The 22,500-nt window shown below is 45.0% G+C and overlaps 2 protein-coding genes across 3 annotated transcripts in view; one reads left to right on the top strand and one right to left on the bottom strand.

Moving 5' to 3' along the window:
* The window catches only part of LOC144519088 (ectonucleotide pyrophosphatase/phosphodiesterase family member 7), a 9,998-nt gene extending 2,459 nt beyond the window's left edge, over positions 1–7,539 (top strand). Inside the window, exons 3-6 of the mRNA XM_078251978.1 lie at positions 463–834; positions 3,679–3,930; positions 6,002–6,224; positions 7,236–7,539. Coding sequence (XP_078108104.1) covers positions 463–834; positions 3,679–3,930; positions 6,002–6,224; positions 7,236–7,306 — 918 coding nt within the window. The 3' untranslated portion in view covers positions 7,307–7,539. The remainder of the gene's footprint in view (positions 1–462; positions 835–3,678; positions 3,931–6,001; positions 6,225–7,235) is intronic.
* Positions 7,540–13,390: 5,851 nt separating this feature from the next.
* The window catches only part of LOC144519086 (sodium bicarbonate cotransporter 3-like), a 60,721-nt gene continuing 51,611 nt past the window's right edge, over positions 13,391–22,500 (bottom strand). For both annotated transcript variants that reach the window (XM_078251975.1, XM_078251974.1), the window contains exons 17-25: positions 22,471–22,500; positions 21,797–21,958; positions 20,789–21,040; positions 20,530–20,598; positions 19,865–20,039; positions 18,604–18,734; positions 16,589–16,677; positions 15,711–15,818; positions 13,391–13,956 (exon numbers count right to left, since the gene is read on the bottom strand). The exon at positions 22,471–22,500 is cut by the window's right edge and continues 84 nt beyond it. In XM_078251975.1, coding sequence (XP_078108101.1) covers positions 13,872–13,956; positions 15,711–15,818; positions 16,589–16,677; positions 18,604–18,734; positions 19,865–20,039; positions 20,530–20,598; positions 20,789–21,040; positions 21,797–21,958; positions 22,471–22,500 — 1,101 coding nt within the window. In that variant the 3' untranslated portion in view covers positions 13,391–13,871. The remainder of the gene's footprint in view (positions 13,957–15,710; positions 15,819–16,588; positions 16,678–18,603; positions 18,735–19,864; positions 20,040–20,529; positions 20,599–20,788; positions 21,041–21,796; positions 21,959–22,470) is intronic.

The raw sequence follows: 22,500 nt of genomic DNA, 5'->3' as shown, positions 1-22,500 counted from the left end.
CACACACACACACACACACACACACACACACAAACACAGAAACACAGAAACAGACACACACACACACACACACACACACACACACACACACACACACAAACACAGAAACAGACACACACACACACACACACACACAAACACAGAAACACAGAAACAGACACACACACACACACACACACACACACACAGAGACAAAGACACACACACACACACACAGAGACACACACACACACACACACACACACACACACACACACACACACACACAGAGACACACACACACACACACACACACACACACACACAGAGAGAGACACACACACACAAACACAGACACACACACACACACACACACACACCCCTGTCTACGGGCCTGTACATTATATACAACCCAAATGTACTCGTTTCTGTGTAATTTCCTTCCTGTTTCTTGATGTTTTCCTCCCTGTTTTTGTCTTCCAGGGTCTGAAGACCGCGTCCTTCTACTTCCCTGGCGGCGCGGCTAACTACAGCGGCCAGGCGGTCGACCGCGTGCGCGTGACGGAGTCCGGCCACCCGGACGACAATGAGACCGAGTGGCGGCAGAACATCGACGCGGTGATGAGCTGGTTCGCCGACGAAGACTTCGACCTGGTGACGCTGTACTACGGCGAGCCGGACAACGTTGGCCACGCCCACGGCCCTGACACGCCGGACAGGAAGCAGATCATCCGCCAGATCGACCGTACCGTTGGCTACCTGCGGGACGCCATCGGCCGCTGGCGGCTCAACGACAGCCTGAACGTCATCATCACCTCCGACCACGGCATGACCACCGTCAAGAAGCGCCCGCAGGTCTGGTACTACGCATTATGTGTCCAAATGTATCCTGATAGACATTCACTTAAGTTAGACATTAGAGATCTCTATTAGGGATGCACCGAATCCAGATTTTTGGGGTTCAGCCTGAATCCTGAACCCCCTGGTTGAGGTTCTGCTGAGTCCTGAACCCCCTGGTTGAGGTTCTGCTGAGTCCTGAACCCCCTGGTTGAGGTTCTGCTGAATCCTGAACCCCCTGGTTGAGGTTCTGCTGAGTCCTCGTCCCGTCCTCAGTCCATGAACACAGTCAACACATTAATGAAGTAAACAGTGACTGTCCTTCCTTTGCCGTACCTGAAGTTGCTGCATTCTGGCTGCTGTCTGTAGATTCCTTCATGCTCAGCTCGTATTCTTCCAGATGTTTCATACCAGATGTTGTAACAGCGGTGATGTTGTGTATTGTTTAGGGTCCTCGCCACCACCAGACTAATCAGCATTGCAGATTGAACATGTAGCTGGACTTGAATGGCCTTCTTTTGACTGAAAGTACTGCCAAACAACCCTTTTTCTGCTCACCAGTTCCATTTCCACTTCCTCTCAGCCTGCTGCATTGAACGCTCCACCTACGTAAACACCTTCCCGTAATCAACGGCGCCGTCGTTACGTCGACCAGCGTAGCGTGAAGAGTGCAAGCATAGGGTTCAGTTCGGTGGGAAAAAATTCTAACCCAACCCTGTCAAAAAGCCCCAATATTTGGCCGAATCCGAACCCGAATCCTGGATTTGGTGCATCCCTGACTTCATTATGTAATAACACAGGACCACGTTCTCACACAATCTTAAAACGGTGTTCACCTTATTGCTACGGTTTCCTGGTTGACCGACATGTTTCCTCAGAACGGTGAGCAACGTGCTTTGAGTTATGTTTTCTCTCTTTTATTGGCTGTGTCCTAGAGCTCAGATCGGGCCCAAAAAATCCATATAGGAGACTTTCTTGTCTCGATCACCTAATTAATACCGTCCTTCGCCACGGTCTGCATGCTGACGCACTGGCTGACAACAGTGCTGCAGAGGGGGGGGGACACGATGTAGCACAGTTTACCTCCCACTCAGTCCACCCAGAGCTACGGGAGAAGCTGGAGAGGCAGAGCTTGCTCCCCACCCAATAAGGCGAATAAAGTAATGATTAAAAAAACACAAATGCTTGTTTAAGGGCCCGGCCCGATCATAGCGGCGTAAAATGTGGGCTCGGGCTCAGGCAGAGAATCTAAACTCTACTGTGTCCCAGGTGACAGCCAATCAGCAGAGACGTGTCTATAAACTCATGGTGACAAAAAAGGCAGCGCGTTTGCGTGTTTAACGGTAGGGCTGCACAACTAATCACAACTTTATCAAAATCGCAATATGGACTAGTGCAATATGGAAATCGCAGAGGGGGCGCAATGTTTGTTAAAGGCAAAATATTTGTCAAAACGTACACACAGAACACACAGCAAACATCACAAGCAACAGAACGTACAATGATCCGACAAGAGACGAAGACAGAACAGGAACTAAATACACCAGGTAATGAACACTAACAAGGGACAGGTGATACAACAGGTGGAACAAATCAGGGTGGGGCAGAACAATCAAAAAAGGCGGGAAACAAACAAAGACAGGAAGTAAACTAGACAAGACAAGGGAGACAAGACAGACTACAAAATAAAACAGGAAACAGAACAAGACAAGGGAGACAAGACAGACTACAAAATAAAACAGGAAACAGAACAAGACAAGACAGACTACAAAACTAAAACAGGAAACAATACAAGACAAGGGAGACAAGACAGACTACAAAATAAAACAGGAAACAGAACAAGACAAGGGAGACAAGACAGACTACAAAATAAAACAGGAAACAGAACAAGACAAGGGAGACAAGACAGACTACAAAATAAAACAGGAAACAGAACAAGACAAGGGAGACAAGACAGACTACAAAATAAAACAGGAAACAGAACAAGACAAAGGAGACTACAAAATAAAACAGGAAACAGAACAAGACAAGGGAGACAAGACAGACTACAAAATAAAACAGGAAACAGAACAAGACAAGGGAGACAAGACAGACTACAAAATAAAACAGGAAACAGAACAAAACAGAAAAACAAGACTACCACAATAAGACAGAACAAAATACCAAAACCCAGACAAAAAGGAAGTATTGTGGAGCTGCAGAGACGTCCCGGCCTACAAATAACCTCCTGCAGACTACAGGAAAACATCTTTGTTTGGTGCAGATTCTCGGAAAAATCACACTGCATGGATATAGTACATTTTTATTTGTGTTTCAATGAAAATGAGAATCATGATCCAAAAAATGTATCATTCCCTCCAATATCGTGAATCATATCGCAATAGCAACATCAGTCAAAATAATCACAATTTGACATTTTCCTCCTCCTCTTTATTCCATAGTGTTATAACAATGTGTAGTTATAACATGTGTTATAACATAACGTATAGTTATAACATAATGTGGAGTTATTCCATAAAGTGTTATAACATGTTATAACATAATGTGTAGTTATAACATAATATGGAGTTATTCCATAATGTGTAGTTATAACATAGTGTTGTTATAACATGTGTAGTTATTCCATGAAGTGTTATAACACAATGTGTAGTTATTCCATAAAGTGTTGTTATAACATAATGTGTAGTTATTCCATGAAGTGTTATAACATAATGTGTAGTTATTCCATGAAGTGTTATAACATAATGTGTTGTTATAACAATGTGTAGTTATTCCATAATGTGTTGTTATAACATAATGTGTAGTTATTCCATAATGTGTTGTTTTAACATAATGTGTTGTTATAACATGTGTTGTAACAAGGTGGACGAGATCATCCTCAACAAGTACCTGAACTTATTGAAGCTCGCCAGCTTCGAGATCCTCGACTACGGTGGCTTCGGCATCCTGACGCCGCGGCCGGGGAGGGAGCAGGAAGTGTTCGACGCTCTGTCCAACGCGCCCAATCTGACCGTGTACCGGAAACACGAGATCCCCGAGAGCTTCCGGCTCGCCAAGAGCGAGCGGCTGCCGCCCATCGTGATCGTCGCAGATCTGGGCTTCAACCTGAACTCTGTGAGTCTCTTTTCACAAAGGTTTTGGGGAATAGAGCTCAACAGTCCCGCCCACAGCGGGTTCCAGGAAGTAAAAATACAATGCAGTTTCTCCATTGACATTTGCAGTATAAGCCATAAAATGGTAACCGTCGATGGTAGACGTAAAACCAGCATGCCGACATGACTCAGCGATTGTATATGCTCATATAGACGCCACAAATCATGGGACACTACCCTTGTTTAGAGATGAATGTCTTTTATTTGCGATGTCTTGGATAAGTACTTCATTACCCACAATCCTGAACAATCCCACAATCCCACAGTGATGCCTCTGATTGGTGGAGCTCATGCTGGTGAGGAGGGGGGGTGTCAGTACCCGATCTGTGCTGCCTGCATGATCCGTCACGAAGCTTTACGACACTGCACGAATCACGATCTGTTCCACGCGTCTGCCGTTAGCCTCCACCGGGAAGCTAACGTTAGTTTAGCTAACAGCTAATTCAGCTAACCGCTAGCTGACAGCTTGATTGTCTAAAATAACGTTAACTCAAACTAAACGCTGGGTAAAGCCGTCTACAGCTGACGTAACAGCTGTTATATATGTTAACAGTTATTTTCAGGTTTTATTTTGAGGGTCTTTTAAAGTCATTACGTGCTGTCTCAGCTAGCGGTTAGCCCAATTAGCTGTTAGCTAAACTAACGTTAGCTTCCTTTGTTCAGTGGCGCGCGGTGGTTTATGGGAGGAGTAGTTCCTTCGCTCTGAGATGACGATAGTGTACACAGTCTTGTATCTTTGACTTTTTGGGGATTTTCTGTTTGTTTGTTTACCCTAAATGATACGTTGTACGCGTATGAGTCACGTAGCGTCTGGTTAGCCTAAGGCACGGTCTAAAACTCTTTATATACGGATCTTTCCAGACGTCAACGGGAGAAATGATGGGAAATTTACTTCCAAGGTCTCTCAGAGGAGCGGCGGGACTGTTGAGCTCTATTTGAACCCTTGTGTTGTCTTCCCGTCGACCAATGCTATAAAATGTTAGCCTGGTGAGAGCGTCCTGATCTGGCGAGCTCCAGCTTTCCACTCGCAGATCAGTCTGGCATCTTGCGATAGAGAAAATTTGGAGCCGTTCGCCAAACAACCGACCAATCAGCGTTGGTGCTGAGGCGGGTTTAGCTGTGACGCAACGAGAAGCGACTGTTCAGTCTAAACAACGTGGCGGCTTCCACGGATGAGATGAGCGTAGCTATCGCGTGAGTTTGATCTGAATTAGAAAGTATTCCTTCATTGAAAGAAGAGCAAAAAAACGGCACCGGAGGCTTTTCTCGGAGGAAAAGATGTTGTTGCTCTTCTCCCGACTGGTTTCAGCAAGAGTTAGATGTATCGTTGATCTGATTGGTTGATTAGGCCGTCTATCACCAACATTAGTTTTTTCCCGACATTTTTTGTTTTTTTCGAAAAAAAATTGACATAAAAAAAATTAAAAAAATTCCGACACTTTATACCCTTTTTTCTTTCGATGTATTTTTTTGGGGGGATTTCCGACACTTTCTTGAATTTGTTTTCGACATTGTTTTTCAAGATTTAAAAAAAATAAATTCCGACACTTTTTACACTTTCGAAGTTTTTTTTTTTTTTTACGACCCTTTTTGACGTCAAGACGCTTTGTTTCTCTCACTATGAGTTTTTGGACACTTTTTGGAATTTCTTTCGACAGTTTTTTTCCGACACATTTTTTTGTTTTTTCCGACACTTTTTTTGCGAATTTTTTTGACACTTTTTTGGAGTTTTTTACGACATTTTTTTTCGCATTTTTTTTTCAACATTTACAAAAAAAAATATTCTGACCCTTTACACCCTTTTTTTCTTTTGACGTATTATTTTTTTTGACTTTTTTTACGAAATTTTTTGCTGTTTTTTTCGACACTTTCTTGAATTTTTTTTCGACATTTTTTTTCGACATTTAAAAAAAAAATTCCGACACTTTATAAAAACGTTTTTTTTTTTTTTACGACCCTTTTTGACGTCGTTTGTGGCAGATTGTTGTAAATCGTCGTAATTCCGATTCTTCCTCTGCTTTGTTTCCCGCCAGAGATTCATCGTCTACGTCAACAAAGGCGACCACGGCTACCATAACGGAGAGATGGACATGAAGACCATCTTCAGGGCCTTCGGACCCGACTTCAAGAAGAACTTCCTGTCCGAGCCGTTCGACAGCATCCACATCTACCCTCTGATGTGTAAAGTTCTGCAGATCGAGCCAGCGCCGCACAACGGATCTCTGGCGCAGACGAAGGATCTGCTGCTGCACAGCGGTGAGTCAGGTCAGGGGGCGGAGCTTGAAGGTTAGGGGCGGAGCTTCCAACCAGAAGGTCAGGGGGCGGAGCTTCAGGCCAGAGGTCAGGGGACGGAGCTTCAAACCAGAAGGTCAGGGGACGGAGCTTAAGACCAGAAGGTCAGGGGGTGGAGCTTCAAACCAGAAGGTCAGGGGGTGGAGCTTCCAACCAGAAGGTCAGGGGGTGGAGCTTAAGACCAGAAGGTCAGGGGGTGGAGCTTAAGACCAGAAGGTCAGGGGGTGGAGCTTAAGACCAGAAGGTCAGGGGGTGGAGCTTCCAACCAGAAGGTCAGGGGACGGAGCTTCAAACCAGAAGGTCAGTGGGTGGAGCTTAAGACCAGAAGGTCAGGGGGTGGAGCTTCCAACCAGAAGGTCAGGGGGCGGAGCTTAAGACCAGAAGGTCAGGGGGTGAGCTAAGACCAGAAGGTCAGGGGTGGAGCTTAAGACCAGAAGGTCAGTGGGTGGAGCTTAAGACCAGAAGGTCAGGGGTGGAGCTCCCAACCAGAAGGTCAGGGGGTGGAGCTTCCAACCAGAAGGTCAGGGGGTGGAGCTTAAGACCAGAAGGTCAGGGGGTGGAGCTTCCAACCAGAAGGTCAGGGGGCGGAGCTTCCAATGTCACAATTGTGTTACTGTAACTGGAGGAGTTATTTGTGTACTTTCTTTTTATGTGTGTGTGTTATTGGGTGTATACCTGTATGTGTGTGTGTATGTGTGTGTGTGTGTGTGTTATTGGGTGTATACCTGTATGTGTGTGTGTGTGTGTGTGTGTGTGTGTGTGTGTGTTATTGTGTGTATACCTCTATGTGTGTGTGTGTGTTATTGTGTGTATACCTGTATGTGTGTGTGTGTGTGTGTGTGTGTGTATATATACCTGTACCAAAAATGCTGAAAGAAGCGTCTATATATAATTATAAATATATATAATAACTGAAAAAAGCGACTAAAGCGAAAAAGGCGATAGAAATGTTGAAGTTTGTGTGTTTGTTTGCAGGGGGGGGGTCCCAGAGGCGGTCTGCTGCTCTGCTGCTGACCACGCTGCTCGTCATGTCCACTCTGCTCTAACTGACCCCCGATCACTGGAAACTAAACTAAACCGGAATCAAAAGATTAAAAGAGGAATATTCCAGCGGCTGGGGCCCCAAAATATACCTGACGTTAACAGAACATAACTGTCTTTTAATACATTTTCCCAAAATTACATTTTGTAGCTTTAATTTTACATAAAATGTATTTTTTGGCTTTGTAATGTTTAACAAAGCATATTTACACCAGAAATGTATTTACAGTATTTTAACTTGAACAGTTTAATTTTTTAAATAAAAGATAAATATTTGGTAAAATATGATCAATTTGTGAATGTATTTCTTAAAAAACAGCCCCGAAATCACCATCACCAAACTACACCAGACTCCATGTAAATAATCAGGACTTTTAGTGTGTATAGAGCCAGCATATTTCCACCAGACTCCATGTAAATAATCAGGACTTTTAGCGTGTATAGAGCCAGCATATCTCCACCAGACTCCATGTAAATAATCAGGACTTTTAGCATGTATAGAGCCAGCATATTTCCACCAGACTCCATGTAAATAATCAGGACTTTTAGCGTGTATAGAGCCAGCATATCTCCACATGTAAATGGGTGAATTAAGGGTTTATTTCAACCAAACCAGAGTGGTGATTGTTGGAACAGTGGAAAGATGAACCAAGACGACTTTTGGTAGTTTTATTTAGTTTCTGTCCACTTTGAATGAAGTGTGTTTTACGATGATAAAAGTCCTGATTGTTTACATGGAGTCTGGTGGAGATATGCTGGCTCTATACACGCTAAAAGTCCTGATTATTTACATGGAGTCTGGTGGAGATATGCTGGCTCTATACACGCTAAAAGTCCTGATTATTTACATGGAGTCTGGTGGAGATATGCTGGCTCTATACACGCTAAAAGTCCTGATTATTTACATGGAGTCTGGTGTAGTTTGGTGATGGTGATTTCGGGGCTGTTCCATGTTAAACTAAAAGGATCTTCCTCTTTAACTAAAAGGTCTATCTCTGTAGGGATCCTTTCATAATGTTGTCAGACACTTAGAATAATAACCTGAGTCTGTCAGCGGCAACAACAGAACTTTTAGTGGACGCTGACTGATGCTGAACATTTGTCCGTTAACGTTACACTGCAGCTTGTTTTGCCGCTGCAATACTGGACACATTTCAAAGATTGTAGTTCCCATTAGTCACTGAGACACAACAACATGGGAAAATAGGGGTTTTAACCCTTGTGTTGTCTCCCATAAACCATGAAAAAAACGCTTTTGTATCCCTATCTCAATGTTTTAGTCACTTTTTTTAATGTTTTATTTGTTTTTGCGGGTTTTTTCAACATTTTTGTCACTTTTTCAATGTTTTAGCTGCTTTTTTTCATATTTTTTGGTTGCTTTTCCCAACGTTTTGTCATTTTTTTTAAATTTAATTCTTTTAATTTACGGTGCATATTTTGTCGCCCAATACAGACCCGAAGACAACATGAGGGGTTTTAAAGCTCCCATATTCTGCTCATTTTCAGGTTCATAATAGTATTTTGAGGTTGTACCAGAATAGGTTTACATGGTTTAATTGTCAGAAAACACCATATTTTTGTTGTACTGCTCATTGCTGCAGCTCCTCTTTTCACCCTGTGTTCAGGTCTCTGTTTTAGCTACAGAGTGAGACCTCTCACTGCTGGAACATCTTTGTTGGCAGTCGCACATGCTCAGTAGCTAGGTAAGGACTACATGCTCAGTAGCTAGGTAAGGACTACATGCTCAGTAGCTAGGTAAGGACTACATGCTCAGTAGCAGGTAAGGACCACGTACTCAGTAGCTAGGTAAGGACTACATGCTCAGTAGCTAGGTAAGGACTACATGCTCAGTAGCTAGGTAAGGACTACATGCTCAGTAGCTAGGTAAGGACTACACGCTCAGTAGCTAGGTAAGGACTACGTGCTCAGTAGCTAGGGTAAGGACTACACGCTCAGTAGCTAGGTAAGGACTACACGCTCAGTAGCTAGGTAAGGACTACGCCCAGTAGCTAGGTAGGGACCACACGCTCAGTAGCTAGGTAAGGACTACACGCTCAGTAGCTAGGTAAGGACTACATGCTCGGTAGCAGGTAAGGACTACATGCTCAGTAGCTAGGTAAGGACCACGTACTCAGTAGCTAGGTAAGGACCACGTGCTCAGTAGCTAGGTAAGGACTACATGAGCTAGCTAGCTGTTTCTCCAACTTCAGTAGTACAAGGCAGGATTAGCTGGGAGATTTCTTCTAAACGAGGGAACACTTCCACCTTTGTGTTGAATACCTGCAGAACAGGGACATGGAAGTAGTTCTTTTGGAGATTATGGTGAACTAGTGTGTGTTGTAGCAGTGTTTTGCCATTGAGAACGAGCTAGCATGCTAACGGTTAGCCCCCTAGCCCCCTCGTCTCGGCTAGTGACGTAGAAAGCCGTGCAGATGTTGACCAGCTGACCCGGAGACTGAAGGCAGGACACATTCAGAAACCGTATCTCACTCAGAACAGCATGGAGGGTTGTTTTCACAGTGTGTATGAAGCACCAGAGACACTAAAGAACTCCCCAAATCCCAGAAAAAGTCATTTTTTCATAATACAGGCACTTTGAAAAAACAAAGATACCCTTTAAGTACGATGTTAAGGACTTTTACTTTTAGTTCATCCATACCGCACGCTAGACACGCAGCCAACATAAGTGTTCATGGGAAATGTAGGATTAGTACAACAAGCAGTGTTGCCAGATAGAGATTGACATTTTCAAGCCAAACACACAAAACCGCCCAATTTTCTTGGCGGAAAACAAACCAATCTGGACGCAGAGTTCGGCTATTTGTAGTTTATATCCTTGACGTTCGACTTCCGCCGGATTGCTCCGTTGCTGATGATGATTTCAGGGCCGTTCCATGTTAAACTAAAAGGATCTTACTCTTTAACTAACTGTAGGGATCCTTTCATAATGTTGTCACACACTTAGAATAAAAATCAGATTTTAAAATAAATAAATAAATATAAAAATATATATATATAAAAATATATATATATAAATAAATAAATATATAAATAAATATAAATAAATATATATATAAAAATAAATGTAAAAATATATATATTAATAAATAAATATATATAAAATAAATATATATAAAAAAATATATATAAATATAAAAATATATAAAATAAATATATATAAAAATAAATATATAAATATAAAAATATATATAAATAAATAATAAAAAAATAAAAAAAAAAATATATAAAATAAATATAAAATTAAATATATATATATATATATATATATAAATAAATAAATATATATATTTAGGTTTCCCTGTTTAATACAGCTGCACAGTTCATGCTGGGGCTTCAGCAAATTAAAACAGTTCATTTTGTTGGTCACGTCAGTGGAGACGAGTGTTCAAGAAAATGAACTAAAACATCATAAATATATTTATTGCTGTGCTCAAAGTCCACTGACTAATGAGGTCACGTGATGACAGATTAGGAAGTGATAACGACTGAAGGACAGAAACATTTGAACAGATATCAGCTGATCGCTGACATCAGGACTATTAGTTTTTGTATTACAAGTTTTCTGAAAATGTTCTGTTTAAATATGCAAATGAGGCATTATCTAATGCAGTGTTTCTCAAATGGGGGTGCGTGTCCCCCCCCCCCCCGGGGTCCTCTGGAGGACTGCAGGGAGTACACCAGATTCTTGGCAAAATGTTTTTCAGTTACAGACCACAGTTCTTCTTTATAGAGACTTCTTTCTGCCAAAAATGTGACGTTTCGTGTCACTTTCTTTGGACCTATTCTTGCCTTCCTTCCTTCCTTCCAGCCAGTCTTCCTTCCTTCCAGCCAGTCTGCCAGCCAGTCTTCCTTCCTTCCTTCCTTCCTTCCTGCCAGCCAGTCTTCCTTCCTTCCTTCCTTCCTGCCAGCCAGCCTTCCTTCCTTCCTTCCTGCCAGCCTTCCTTCCTTCCTTCCTGCCTGCCATCCTTCCTTCCTTCCTGCCAGCCTTCCTTCCTGCCTTTCTTCCTTCCTGTCTTCCTTCCTTCCAGCCAGCCAGCCAGTCTTCCTTCCTGCCAGTCTTCCAGCCAGTCTTCCTTCCTGCCAGTCTTCCAGCCAGTCTTCCAGCCAGTCTTCCTTCCTTCCAGTCTTCCAGCCAGTCTTCCTTCCTTCCAGTCTTCCTGCCAGTCTTCCTTCCTTCCTGCCAGTCTTCCTTCCTTCCTTCCTGCCAGTCTTCCTTCCTTCCTTCCTGCCAGTCTTCCTTCCTGCCAGTCTGCCATCCTTCCTTCCTGCCAGCCAGTCTGCCATCCTTCCTGCCAGCCAGTCTGCCATCCTTCCTGCCAGCCAGTCTGCCATCCTTCCTTCCTGCCAGTCTGCCATCCTTCCTTCCTGCCAGTCTTCCTTCCTTCCTCTCTTTTGTTACAGTCAGTTTTTGTATGTAATGTAATTGTGCTTACCATCTGTGGCCCAGTTTACCTTCTGACTTACAATTCTGGTTATCTATCAGGGTGATCTGCATGAAGCTCGACTTTACATTATTTCCCACGGGACAGTGAATGCTGCACACATTTATTTAGCAAGAACACACGGGCTTGGACAACGAGTACGTGGCTTCACAGCTGAGGAGGACCAGGAGTGTTTTTAAGATAGATATACAGGTTGTATATTAACCCTTTGTGAACGGATGCTTCACATATGACCCAGCAGAGTATCGGGAGCAGCAGCAGTAACAGGAGCAGCAGTAGTACCGGGAGCAGTACGCGCCTGGCCAATGAATGCTATTGAAGGGCGGGTCTTGGCGTGGCCATAGTGGGATTCTTAATATCGCGAGCGGCACTGGGAGCTGGGCAGCCGCTGCTGAAGGCTTCCCTGCGGACTGCAAACGTGTGACGGTCAGGAAGACGTTTTGTCACGGGGAAAAACTGATCAGAAAATGTAACGGAACGTAGTGGAGTAGAAAGTATAGATAATTGCTGCAAAATGTAACGAAGTAAAAGTCAAAAGTATGCACTATTGATTGTACTTAAGTAAAATACAGATACGTGAAAAATGTACTTAAGTACAGTAACAAAGTATTTGTACTTCGTTACATTCCACCACTGCCGATTATCGGCCATCGGACAGTCTTTGGAGAGTCGTTGACTCGAGTCTGTTCGGTGTGTCCGTGCCGTCGTCCGTTGGAGGAGCCGTCGGCCTTCATTTTCTGGGAAACAATACAGAGAAGCGCCGCCTGCTGCTATGGAGACGTATTACGTTTCCTGCACGCGCAGAGCGTACGCTCAAGTCGGCGTCGCCTCAGTGTGTTTTGAGGCATTTTTTTGGACCTCAGGGAGACTGATCAGGCTTTCCTGCCGACGGTCGGCCGTCTGGTTGGGGTGTAGCTCTTACTACAAACACGCAGAAGGACCCTTTTTTCGTCTCTTCATACGCTGACAACCACTGTCTAAACATCCGTATTTTTACAAGTTCGGAGCGAGAACGGGTTGGTCATCCCTCCTCATCCTGTCGATTAAAAGGCCATAAAAAGCCCAAAAATTATAAATTATTATTATAAAAAACATGCAGCCGTGCTGCAGCTGCAACAATGGCAGAAAACGCTGTGTTTGAGCCTCACAAATATGGAGATCCTTCTGCTCTTCTGTTTTTATATCATATTAAACTGAATATCTTTGGGTTTTGGAACAAAAACAAGACATTTAACACCTGTCGACAAAGCAACTTTGTTTTTCTGGGACAAAATTTGAACGTTTTGGTTTTTTTTCGACACTTGCCGCTTTTCCACCGATGGTTTTGAAGTTTTTTACGACATTTATGTCACTTTTTTCAATGTTTTTATGAGTTTTTCTCTCTTCAAATGCTTATAAAATTGACTAAAACACCCAAATTCAATGAAAGTGGTGAACTGGTCCTTTATTTTACTTGTGAGGAGCGTTTTGAGGGACTAGGATGGACATTTTATAAATGTTCTGATATTTTATAGAGCAAACGATTAATTGATAATGGAAGTAATCGTTTGTTGCAGCTCTTTAACCCCAAATTAAAAATCATTTCATCTCCACAAAGTCTTTAGTTTCAACGACCTGGAATCAGATTTTATTTTTTCGTCACCAAACTGATTTTTATTGAAACTTTAAGAAGAGGACAAGGGCTGTGACATCATTCAGACACACACACACACACACACACACACACACACACACACAGTAAATCAGCATGATGGATTGAAGAGTCTCGTACATTTAAAACAATAAAATTAAACTTCAGGTGTGTGTTTTTCAGATCATCAGTCTGGAGAAAAAAATCAGCCAATCAGCCGATCAGCCAATCAGCCAATCAGCCGATCCCAAAGAAGACCTGAGGAGGAAGGCAGCTGTGCTCCAGAGAAAAGGTGGCGGCCGTATATCTGCTCCCGAGTGGCGGAGTCTCCGCGTTTTCACCATAAAACGATGAGAAAATAAAACGTTGGCCTCCGTCTGAACAAGGCAGCGGGGAGGAGTACGGCGCGGCCAGGTGGAGCGTGATCGGTCGCCCCAGCTCAGAGGACACGGAGGCACGCAGTCAGCAACGCCGTCGTCATAGCGACGTCTCAGCGTCCACCACCACTCTGCGACCGTCCTCGTTCTCCACGCTTATCTGGACGCTCTGCAGCTCCTCCAGGCTGCAACACACAAACAACTCACTCAGTTATTTCCTCATCCCTCAAATACATTAGGTTTTGTTTTACTATTTCATTGTTTGTATCTCGTAAATGACCCCGCTAATAATACCCGGAATGATACCAAACCTCTACAGTAGTACAAATACTTTCTGTACTTATAAAACGAGGCATTAGGAAGTTTGTAAGTACACCAGAAGTATATTTAAAATAACACTTGCCTGATGGAAACTCCTCTCAGCTGCTAACGCGCTATTGCCCTATTGGCGCTATCGCCCAGTGCATGCATGCATACTACTACTACTACTACTACTACTACTAAAACATACTTCTGGCATAGTTACAAACTTTCCAATGCCTCGTTTTATAAGTACAGAAAGTATTTGTACTACTGTAGAAGTTTGGTATCATTCCGGGCATTATTAGTGGGGTCATTTACGAGATACAAACGTGGATCCATTAGCGCCTGCACTAAGCTAACCAGCTGATAACGCTAACTCCACCAACGTTATAACAAGGGAAAAAAGCTGATGGGGGGGGGGGGTGTTTGGCTCGAGGTCAAGGTGCAAAGCAGCCTAGGGTGAAATAACTCCCAACCATCACTTTAAGGAGTCCGTCACTACCCGAGGTGAGTCGAGTGCAGATGTGAGTGGCGCATGCTCAGAACGGTTTACGACATAACGCCAAGAGAGCCGGCTCCGGCAAACGTTAGCTAAAAACCAAAACGCCATTCAAGTAACAGCCTTTGTTGTGTTTGATTGCTAAGTTGTAGCCAGCAGTGAAGGGACTTCGTTGTGTAGGTCCATTGTTATTGTACTGACGTTACAGAAGTCTCTCGTTAGCAGGTTCTTGGAGGCTACTTCAGTCTCTTAATCTAGAACTGACGTCAGGAATCATGCCGTGAAAATGCAATGCAAAGTGACGCATGTGCAACTCACATCGGGTAGTGACAGAGTCTCCCCCTGCTGGACTTCAGATATAATACAGGTTTAAGGAGTCTCCCCCTGCTGGACTTCAGATATAATACAGGTTTAAGGAGTCTCCCCCTGCTGGACTTCAGATATAATACAGGTTTAAGGAGTCTCCCCCTGCTGGACTTCAGATAGAAAGCAGGTTTAAGGAGTCTCCCCCTGCTGGACTTCAGATATAATACAGGTTTAAGGAGTCTCCTGCTGGACTTGTTGACCTCAGATATAATACAGGTTTAAGGAGTCTCCCCTGCTGGACTTCAGATATAATACAGGTTTAAGGAGTCTCCCCTGCTGGACTTCAGATATAATACAGGTTTAAGGAGTCTCCCTGCTGGACTTCAGATATAATACAGGTTTAAGGAGTCTCCCCTGCTGGACTTCAGATATAATACAGGTTTAAGGAGTCTCCCTGCTGGACTTCAGATATAATAGCAGGTTTAAGGAGTCTCCCCTGCTGGACTTCAGATATAATACAGGTTTAAGGAGTCTCCCCCTGCTGGACTTCAGATATAATACAGGTTTAAGGAGTCTCCCCCTGCTGGACTTCAGATATAATACAGGTTTAAGGAGTCTCCCCCTGCTGGACTTCAGATATAATACAGGTTTAAGGAGTCTCCCCCTGCTGGACTTCAGATATAATACAGGTTTAAGGAGTCTCCCCCTGCTGGACTTCAGATATAATACAGGTTTAAGGAGTCTCCCCCTGCTGGAAGCACACACACTTCCTCAGAGTGTTTTATATAAGGATTATATATAATTAATTATAAGGATTAAATAATCTTTTACCCGTTGCTGCGTTTCAGACCTTTGCTGCCATCATTGTTCATGGAAACTGATTTCCAAATGCCGCTTTTGGCCATTTCATCCGAGATGTTCACTTCTGATGGGTCCAAGCTACACACACACACACACACACACAGAGAGAGACACACACACACACACACACACACACACAAAGAGAGAGAGACACACACACACACACAGAGAGAGACACACACACACACACACACAGAGACAGATACACACACACACACACAGAGAGAGAGACACACACACACACACAGAGAGAGAGACACACACACACACACACACAGAGACACACACACACACACAGAGAGAGACACACACACACACACACAGAGAGAGACACACTACACACTACTATCACACACACTATTGAGAGAGAGAGACACACACACACACACACTACACACAGAGAGAGACACACACACACACACACACACACACACACACACACACACACAGAGAGAGAGACACACACACACACACACACACAGAGAGAGACACACACACACACACACACACACACACACAGAGAGAGACACACACAGAGAGAGAGAGACACACACACACACACACACACAGCAGAGAGGGTAGCCACTACACACACACACACAGAGAGACACACACACACACACACACACACACACACACACACACAGAGAGCACACACACACACACACAAACACACAGAGAGAGAGACACACACACACACACACACACACACACAGAGAGAGACACACACACACATAAAAACATTGGAAAGAAACGTCAAAAACGTTGGAAAAAGCGACAATGTTTTAATTGAAATTGAGGCCAGCTGATTGGTCGAGGTGTCTGTCAGTGTTGTGATGCTGACTCACCGTCCCTTCAGGGATTTGATCGGGAAGTTGAGGTTTCCTCCATCGTACGGCGGATCATCCTCCACGTCCTCCAGCATCCTCTGAGCAGCCTGGAACACACACACACACACACACACACACACACACACACACACACACACCTATCAGTTAGCCTAATAGCTGGTTTGATTTGCATTGAGAGATGATTTCATGGAAAGTACTCCATGCCAATCTCTAGGTATGGTGAAGGGTATGTGATGATGTGGGGGTATGGTGAAGGGTATGTGATGATGGGGGGGTATGGTGAAGGGTATGTTTCATTAAGATCAATTTCCAAAAGAGGTTTTTTAATTCCTCTTTTTAGTCAACTTTAGCATGGGTTCATAAACGTATGAGTGCCACTGTGTATATCCTTTGCAAGAAAGATGTTTTTTGCTGTTTTGCCGACCGGATACGGCAAGAGTTTAACCTACCAGTTAGCTCCTCTGGTAGCTAAGAGTTTAATCTACCAGTTAGCTCCTCTGGTAGCTAACAGTTTAACCTACCAGTTAGCTCCTCTGGTAGCTAAGAGTCTAATCTACCAGTTAGCTCCTCTGGTAGCTAAGAGTCTAATCTAGCAGTTAGCTCCTCTGGTAGCTAAGAGTCTAATCTAGCAGTTAGCTCCTCTGGTAGCTAAGAGATTAATCTCCCAGTTAGCTCCTCTGGTAGCTAAGAGTCTAATCTACCAGTTAGCTCCTCTGGTAGCTAAGAGATTAATCTACCAGTTAGCTCCTCTGGTAGCTAAGAGTCTAATCTAGCAGTTAGCTCCTCTGGTAGCTAACAGTCTAATCTAGCAGTTAGCTCCTCTGGTAGCTAAGAGTCTAATCTACCAGTTAGCTCCTCTGGTAGCTAAGAGTCTAATCTAGCAGTTAGCTCCTCTGGTAGCTAAGAGTCTAATCTCCCAGTTAGCTCCTCTGGTAGCTAAGAGTCTAATCTACCAGTTAGCTCCTCTGGTAGCTAACAGATTAATCTCCCAGTTAGCTCCTCTGGTAGCTAACAGTCTAATCTCCCAGTTAGCTCCTCTGGTAGCTAAGAGTCTAATCTCCCAGTTAGCTCCTCTGGTAGCTAAGAGTTTAATCTACCAGTTAGCTCCTCTGGTAGCTAAGAGTTTAATCTACCAGTTAGCTCCTCTGGTAGCTAAGAGATCTAATCTACCAGTTAGCTCCTCTGGTAGCTAAGAGTTTAATCTACCAGTTAGCTCCTCTGGTAGCTAAGAGTTAATCTACCAGTTAGCTCCTCTGGTAGCTAAGAGTCTAATCTACCAGTTAGCTCCTCTGGTAGCTAAGCGTCTAATCTACCAGTTAGCTCCTCTGGTAGCTAAGAGTCTAATCTACCAGTTAGCTCCTCTGGTAGCTAAGAGTTAATCTACCAGTTAGCTCCTCTGGTAGCTAAGAGATTAATCTAGCAGTTAGCTCCTCTGGTAGCTAAGAGTTAATCTACCATTCAGCTCCTCTGGTAGCTAAGAGTCTAATCTCCAGTTAGCTCCTCTGGTAGCTAAGAGATTAATCTACCAGTTAGCTCCTCTGGTAGCTAAGAGTTTAATCTCCCAGTTAGCTCCTCTGGTAGCTAAGAGTCTAATCTACCAGTTAGCTCCTCTGGTAGCTAAGAGTTTAATCTACCAGTTATCTCCTCTGCTAGCTAAGAGTCTAATCTACCAGTTAGCTCCTCTGGTAGCTAAATTCTAATCTCCCAGTTAGCTCCTCTGGTAGCTAAGAGTCTAATCTCCCAGTTAGCTCCTCTGGTAGCTAAGAGTTTAACCTCCCAGTTAGCTCCTCTGGTAGCTAAGCGTCACCCCGTTTATTGTTGTGATTGGTCGTAGTGAACTGCGTGCAGTGAGATTTTCAAATGCACACTTGGTGCTGCTCCTCGAGTTGGGCCATTTTCATTACTCAATGCCTCTACAACTACTCCATTAATCAAGAAAATAGACCGATGAATCGACTATGAACATAATCATCACTAGCAGCCCTGAAGCAGAGTCACACGGTTAGTTTCACCTCCTTCTCCTTCTTCTTCTTGTCGTCGTCCTTCTTCTTCTTGCTCTCCGGTATCAGGTCGTCCAGCCAGCTCAGCTCTCTCTTGGTGAAGCAGAAGTCCAGAAGCTTCCGGATGAACACCAGAGCCAGAAGCAGCAGCAACATCAGACCAGTTATTGGGTTTAAACAGGGCCAGAACCAGCAACAACATCAGACCAGTTATTGGGTTTAACCAGAGCCAGAAGCAGCAACATCAGACCAGTTATTGGGTTTAACCAGAGCCAGAACCAGCAGCAACATCAGACCAGTTATTGGGTTTAAACAGAGCCAGAACCAGCAGCAACATCAGACCAGTTATTGGGTTTAAACTGGGCCATAAGCAGCAGCAACATCAGACCAGTTATTGGGTTTAACCAGAGCCAGAACCAGCAGCAACAGACCAGTTATTGGGTTTAACCAGAGCCAGAACCAGCAGCAACAGACCAGTTATTGGGTTTAAAAAGGGCCAGAACCAGCAGCAACATCAGACCATTTATTGGGGTTTAAACTGGGCCAGAACCTGCAACATCAGACCAGTTATTGGGGTTTAAACTGGGCCAGAACCTGCAACAACATCAGACCAGTTATTGGGTTTAAACTGGGCCAGAACCTGCAACAACATCAGACCAGTTATTGGGTTTAAACTGGGCCAGAACCTGCAACATCAGACCAGTTATTGGGTTTAAACTGGGCCAGAACCAGCAGCAACATCAGACCAGTGTTATCAAGACACATACTCGCTTTTTAGCGTGTTTAACAACGCCGTTTGGCCTCCATTAACTTACATTATTGCGATTGTGTGTGAATTGACACCGTAGCGAGTAGTATGAAAGGCCGAAAATCTGTGTAGGGAGGTTGGTCGCTGTATACAGCAGACAACCTGTCTGCTGTATACAGCGACCAAAACTTGCACACACTTGTGACACCATCTTTGTGGGGACCCGTCGTTGACATAATGCATTCCCTAGCCCCTTACCAGGGTCAGTCTAGCAACTCTCCGTTGGCTTGTGAGCTGGAAAAACCAAACTCTGGTCAGGCCAATCACATCGTGCGTAGAGTCGGTGGGCGGGGCTTAACATAATGACTGCAGAGTTGCGACAGATCTGCGTGAATTCCCTGCTACGTGAAAACAAAGAAGATGGCTGCTGCTGCTGGAGAACAGCTGTCTTTGGAAGACTTTTGAGAAAAGAACAAAGAACGGCACTGAAGTCATTCTTAAAAAAAGGAAGATGTGTTGGTCTCACCATCATGGGGAAGACCACGGCGGCGGCCGAGGCCTTGATGGTCCAGAGGACAATGAGACAGGTGAGCTGCAGCACGGTGAAGACGTGGACCTTCCACAGCGGGACGTAGCGCAGGTAGATCAGGTCCGGCTGGTGCTTGGCCGGCATGCCGAACAGTTTGATCCGGTCGAACAGCTGCGGGAAGCACAGATGGACACAGAGACATCAGAGACACAGACTGACGCAGAGAGAAGGGGAGACAGATGGAGAGACAGAGAGAGAGGGAGAGAGAGGGAGGCAGATACAGAGAGAGAGGCAGAGAGAGACAGTGAGTGAGGGAGAGAGAGAGACGGACAGACCGACCTGAATGCCTTTGAGCGAGGACACTCCCATGTAGAGGAAGACAGTGAGTGATGGAGACCGACACACAGAGAGAGTGAGAGAGACACACAGACAGTGAGTGAGAGATGGAGAGACAGAGAGAGAGGGAGAGACACAGAGAGAGAGACACAGAGACACACAGAGAGAGAGAGAGAGAGAGACACACAGAGAGAGAGAGAGAGAGAGAGACAGAGAGAGAGAGAGAGAGAGAGAGAGACACACAGAGAGAGAGAGAGACACACAGAGAGAGAGAGAGAGAGAGAGACACACAGAGAGAGAGAGAGAGAGAGACGGACAGACCGACCTGAATGCCTTTGAGCGAGGACACTCCCATGTAGAGGAAGACTCCGTAGAGGACCGGCATTGGGATGAACTGAAGGACAGAAAGAAAAAATGAACTCTTAAAGCATGAAGAGACATTTTACAGTTTGATGGAAACAGAGAAGTGATGCGCTCATGGTTTAAAAACAAATATCTGTTGCTAAGTTTCTCTCTCCTGTCCACACTACTGCGGCGTTTGGGAGCTGCTGCCCCCGTTTTGGCGGTCTTCTGCTGCCGTTCACCTTGAGGGCGGAGGTCATGAAGACGGAGCAGCCCATCAGGACGAAGATCATGAAGCCGGTGACTCGCTGCTCTCTGATGCCCAGGAACTTGGGCTGCTCGCCGGGCGCCGCGCACTCAGACTCCAGCTTCAGGCTGTTGACGTGGGAGATGGAGAGCACGGTCGCCGCCACGAACCACGGCAGGCCCATGATGGAGCACACGCCCAGCATGACCGCCACCACAAGCAGGTCCAGGTGGTAGCCACAGCCTTTCTGCACACACACACACACACAGAGACAGCGACACACACACACAGAGACAGCGACACACACACACAGAGACAGCGACACACACACACACACACAGAGACAGCGACACACACACACACACACAGCGACACCGACACACACAGAGACAGCGACAGACACACACACACACAGAGACAGCGACACACACACGCACGCACACAGAGACACACACACAGACAGAGACACACACACACACACACAGACAGACACACGCGCACACACACGCGCACACACACAGAGACACACGCACACACACACAGAGACACAGCACACACAGAGACACACACGCACACAGAGACACACGCACACACAGAGACACACGCACACACACAGCACGACACACGAGACACACGCACACAGAGACACACGCACACACAGACAGACACACGCGCACACACACGCGCACACACACAGACACACACACACACACACACACCCCCCAATTATCCTGTCAACAATTTGAAACCACAATGCATCACCTCAATATTATTATACACGGTTTTAATCAACAAATTCAAGCACATTTATAAATGAACTCCCTTTTTACTCTATCTGCTCTAAAGAAGACACTTCCTGAACGTAGCGGAGTCTGAACACAACAGACTAACTAACTGAGAATCATCAGCAACATCAGGGCTATAATCCATTGTGGTCTGTCGCTGCATCGTCTTCGTCCGCATCGCGGTACGACGACTCGTTTCACCAGCCTGCGGTCCTGACCTTGAGTTTGTTCTCCTTCCTGTTGACGATGACGGCGGTGATCTGCTGGTCCATGAAGATGAGGATGGTGCAGAGCAGAGCGGGGACGGCGGCCGCCAGCAGCGTCCACCAGGGGTTGGGTCCCAGCGGCGAGATCAGCCAGCCGCGAGTGCTCGACGTGGGCTGAGAGGGCAGAGACAGACGGCTGATTTCATTCTAGCTAAGACACTTTATAGTGTACGCTGCTAAGTCCAAGTCACCCACACTTGTGGCACTATCTTTGTGGGGACCCGTCATTGACATAATGCATTCCCTAGCCCCTTACCCTAACCTTAACCATCCCAACTAAATGCCTAACCTTAACCCTTACCCTCACCCTAACCAGAACCTCATTCTAACCATAATCCTAAAACCAAGTCTTAACCCTCAAACACACCTTTAACCTTGGGGGGGTCCAGCATTTTGGCCCCACAAAGCTGTCGGGACCCCACAAGTATACTGGACTCCCGCACACGCACACACACACACAAAAAAAAGTAAGCACCTAAAACTTTGGGAAAAAGTGGAAAACAACGTCAGAAAAAGTGATTAAAATGACCAGAGGACAACAGGAGGGCTAACTGTAAACCATGACACAGACATCAGATCAGTGTTTACAGATTACAGACAGAGGCTCAGAGCGGGACAGGTTTTACCTCGAAGCGGTCGGGAACGTTGAGTTTGGG

The sequence above is a fragment of the Sander vitreus genome, chromosome 6 (assembly GCF_031162955.1).
Source record: "Sander vitreus isolate 19-12246 chromosome 6, sanVit1, whole genome shotgun sequence".
Classification (NCBI taxonomy): Eukaryota; Metazoa; Chordata; class Actinopteri; order Perciformes; family Percidae; genus Sander; species Sander vitreus.
Note: the sequence above shows the minus strand (reverse complement) of the source record. Positions and strands in the feature narration are given on the sequence as shown.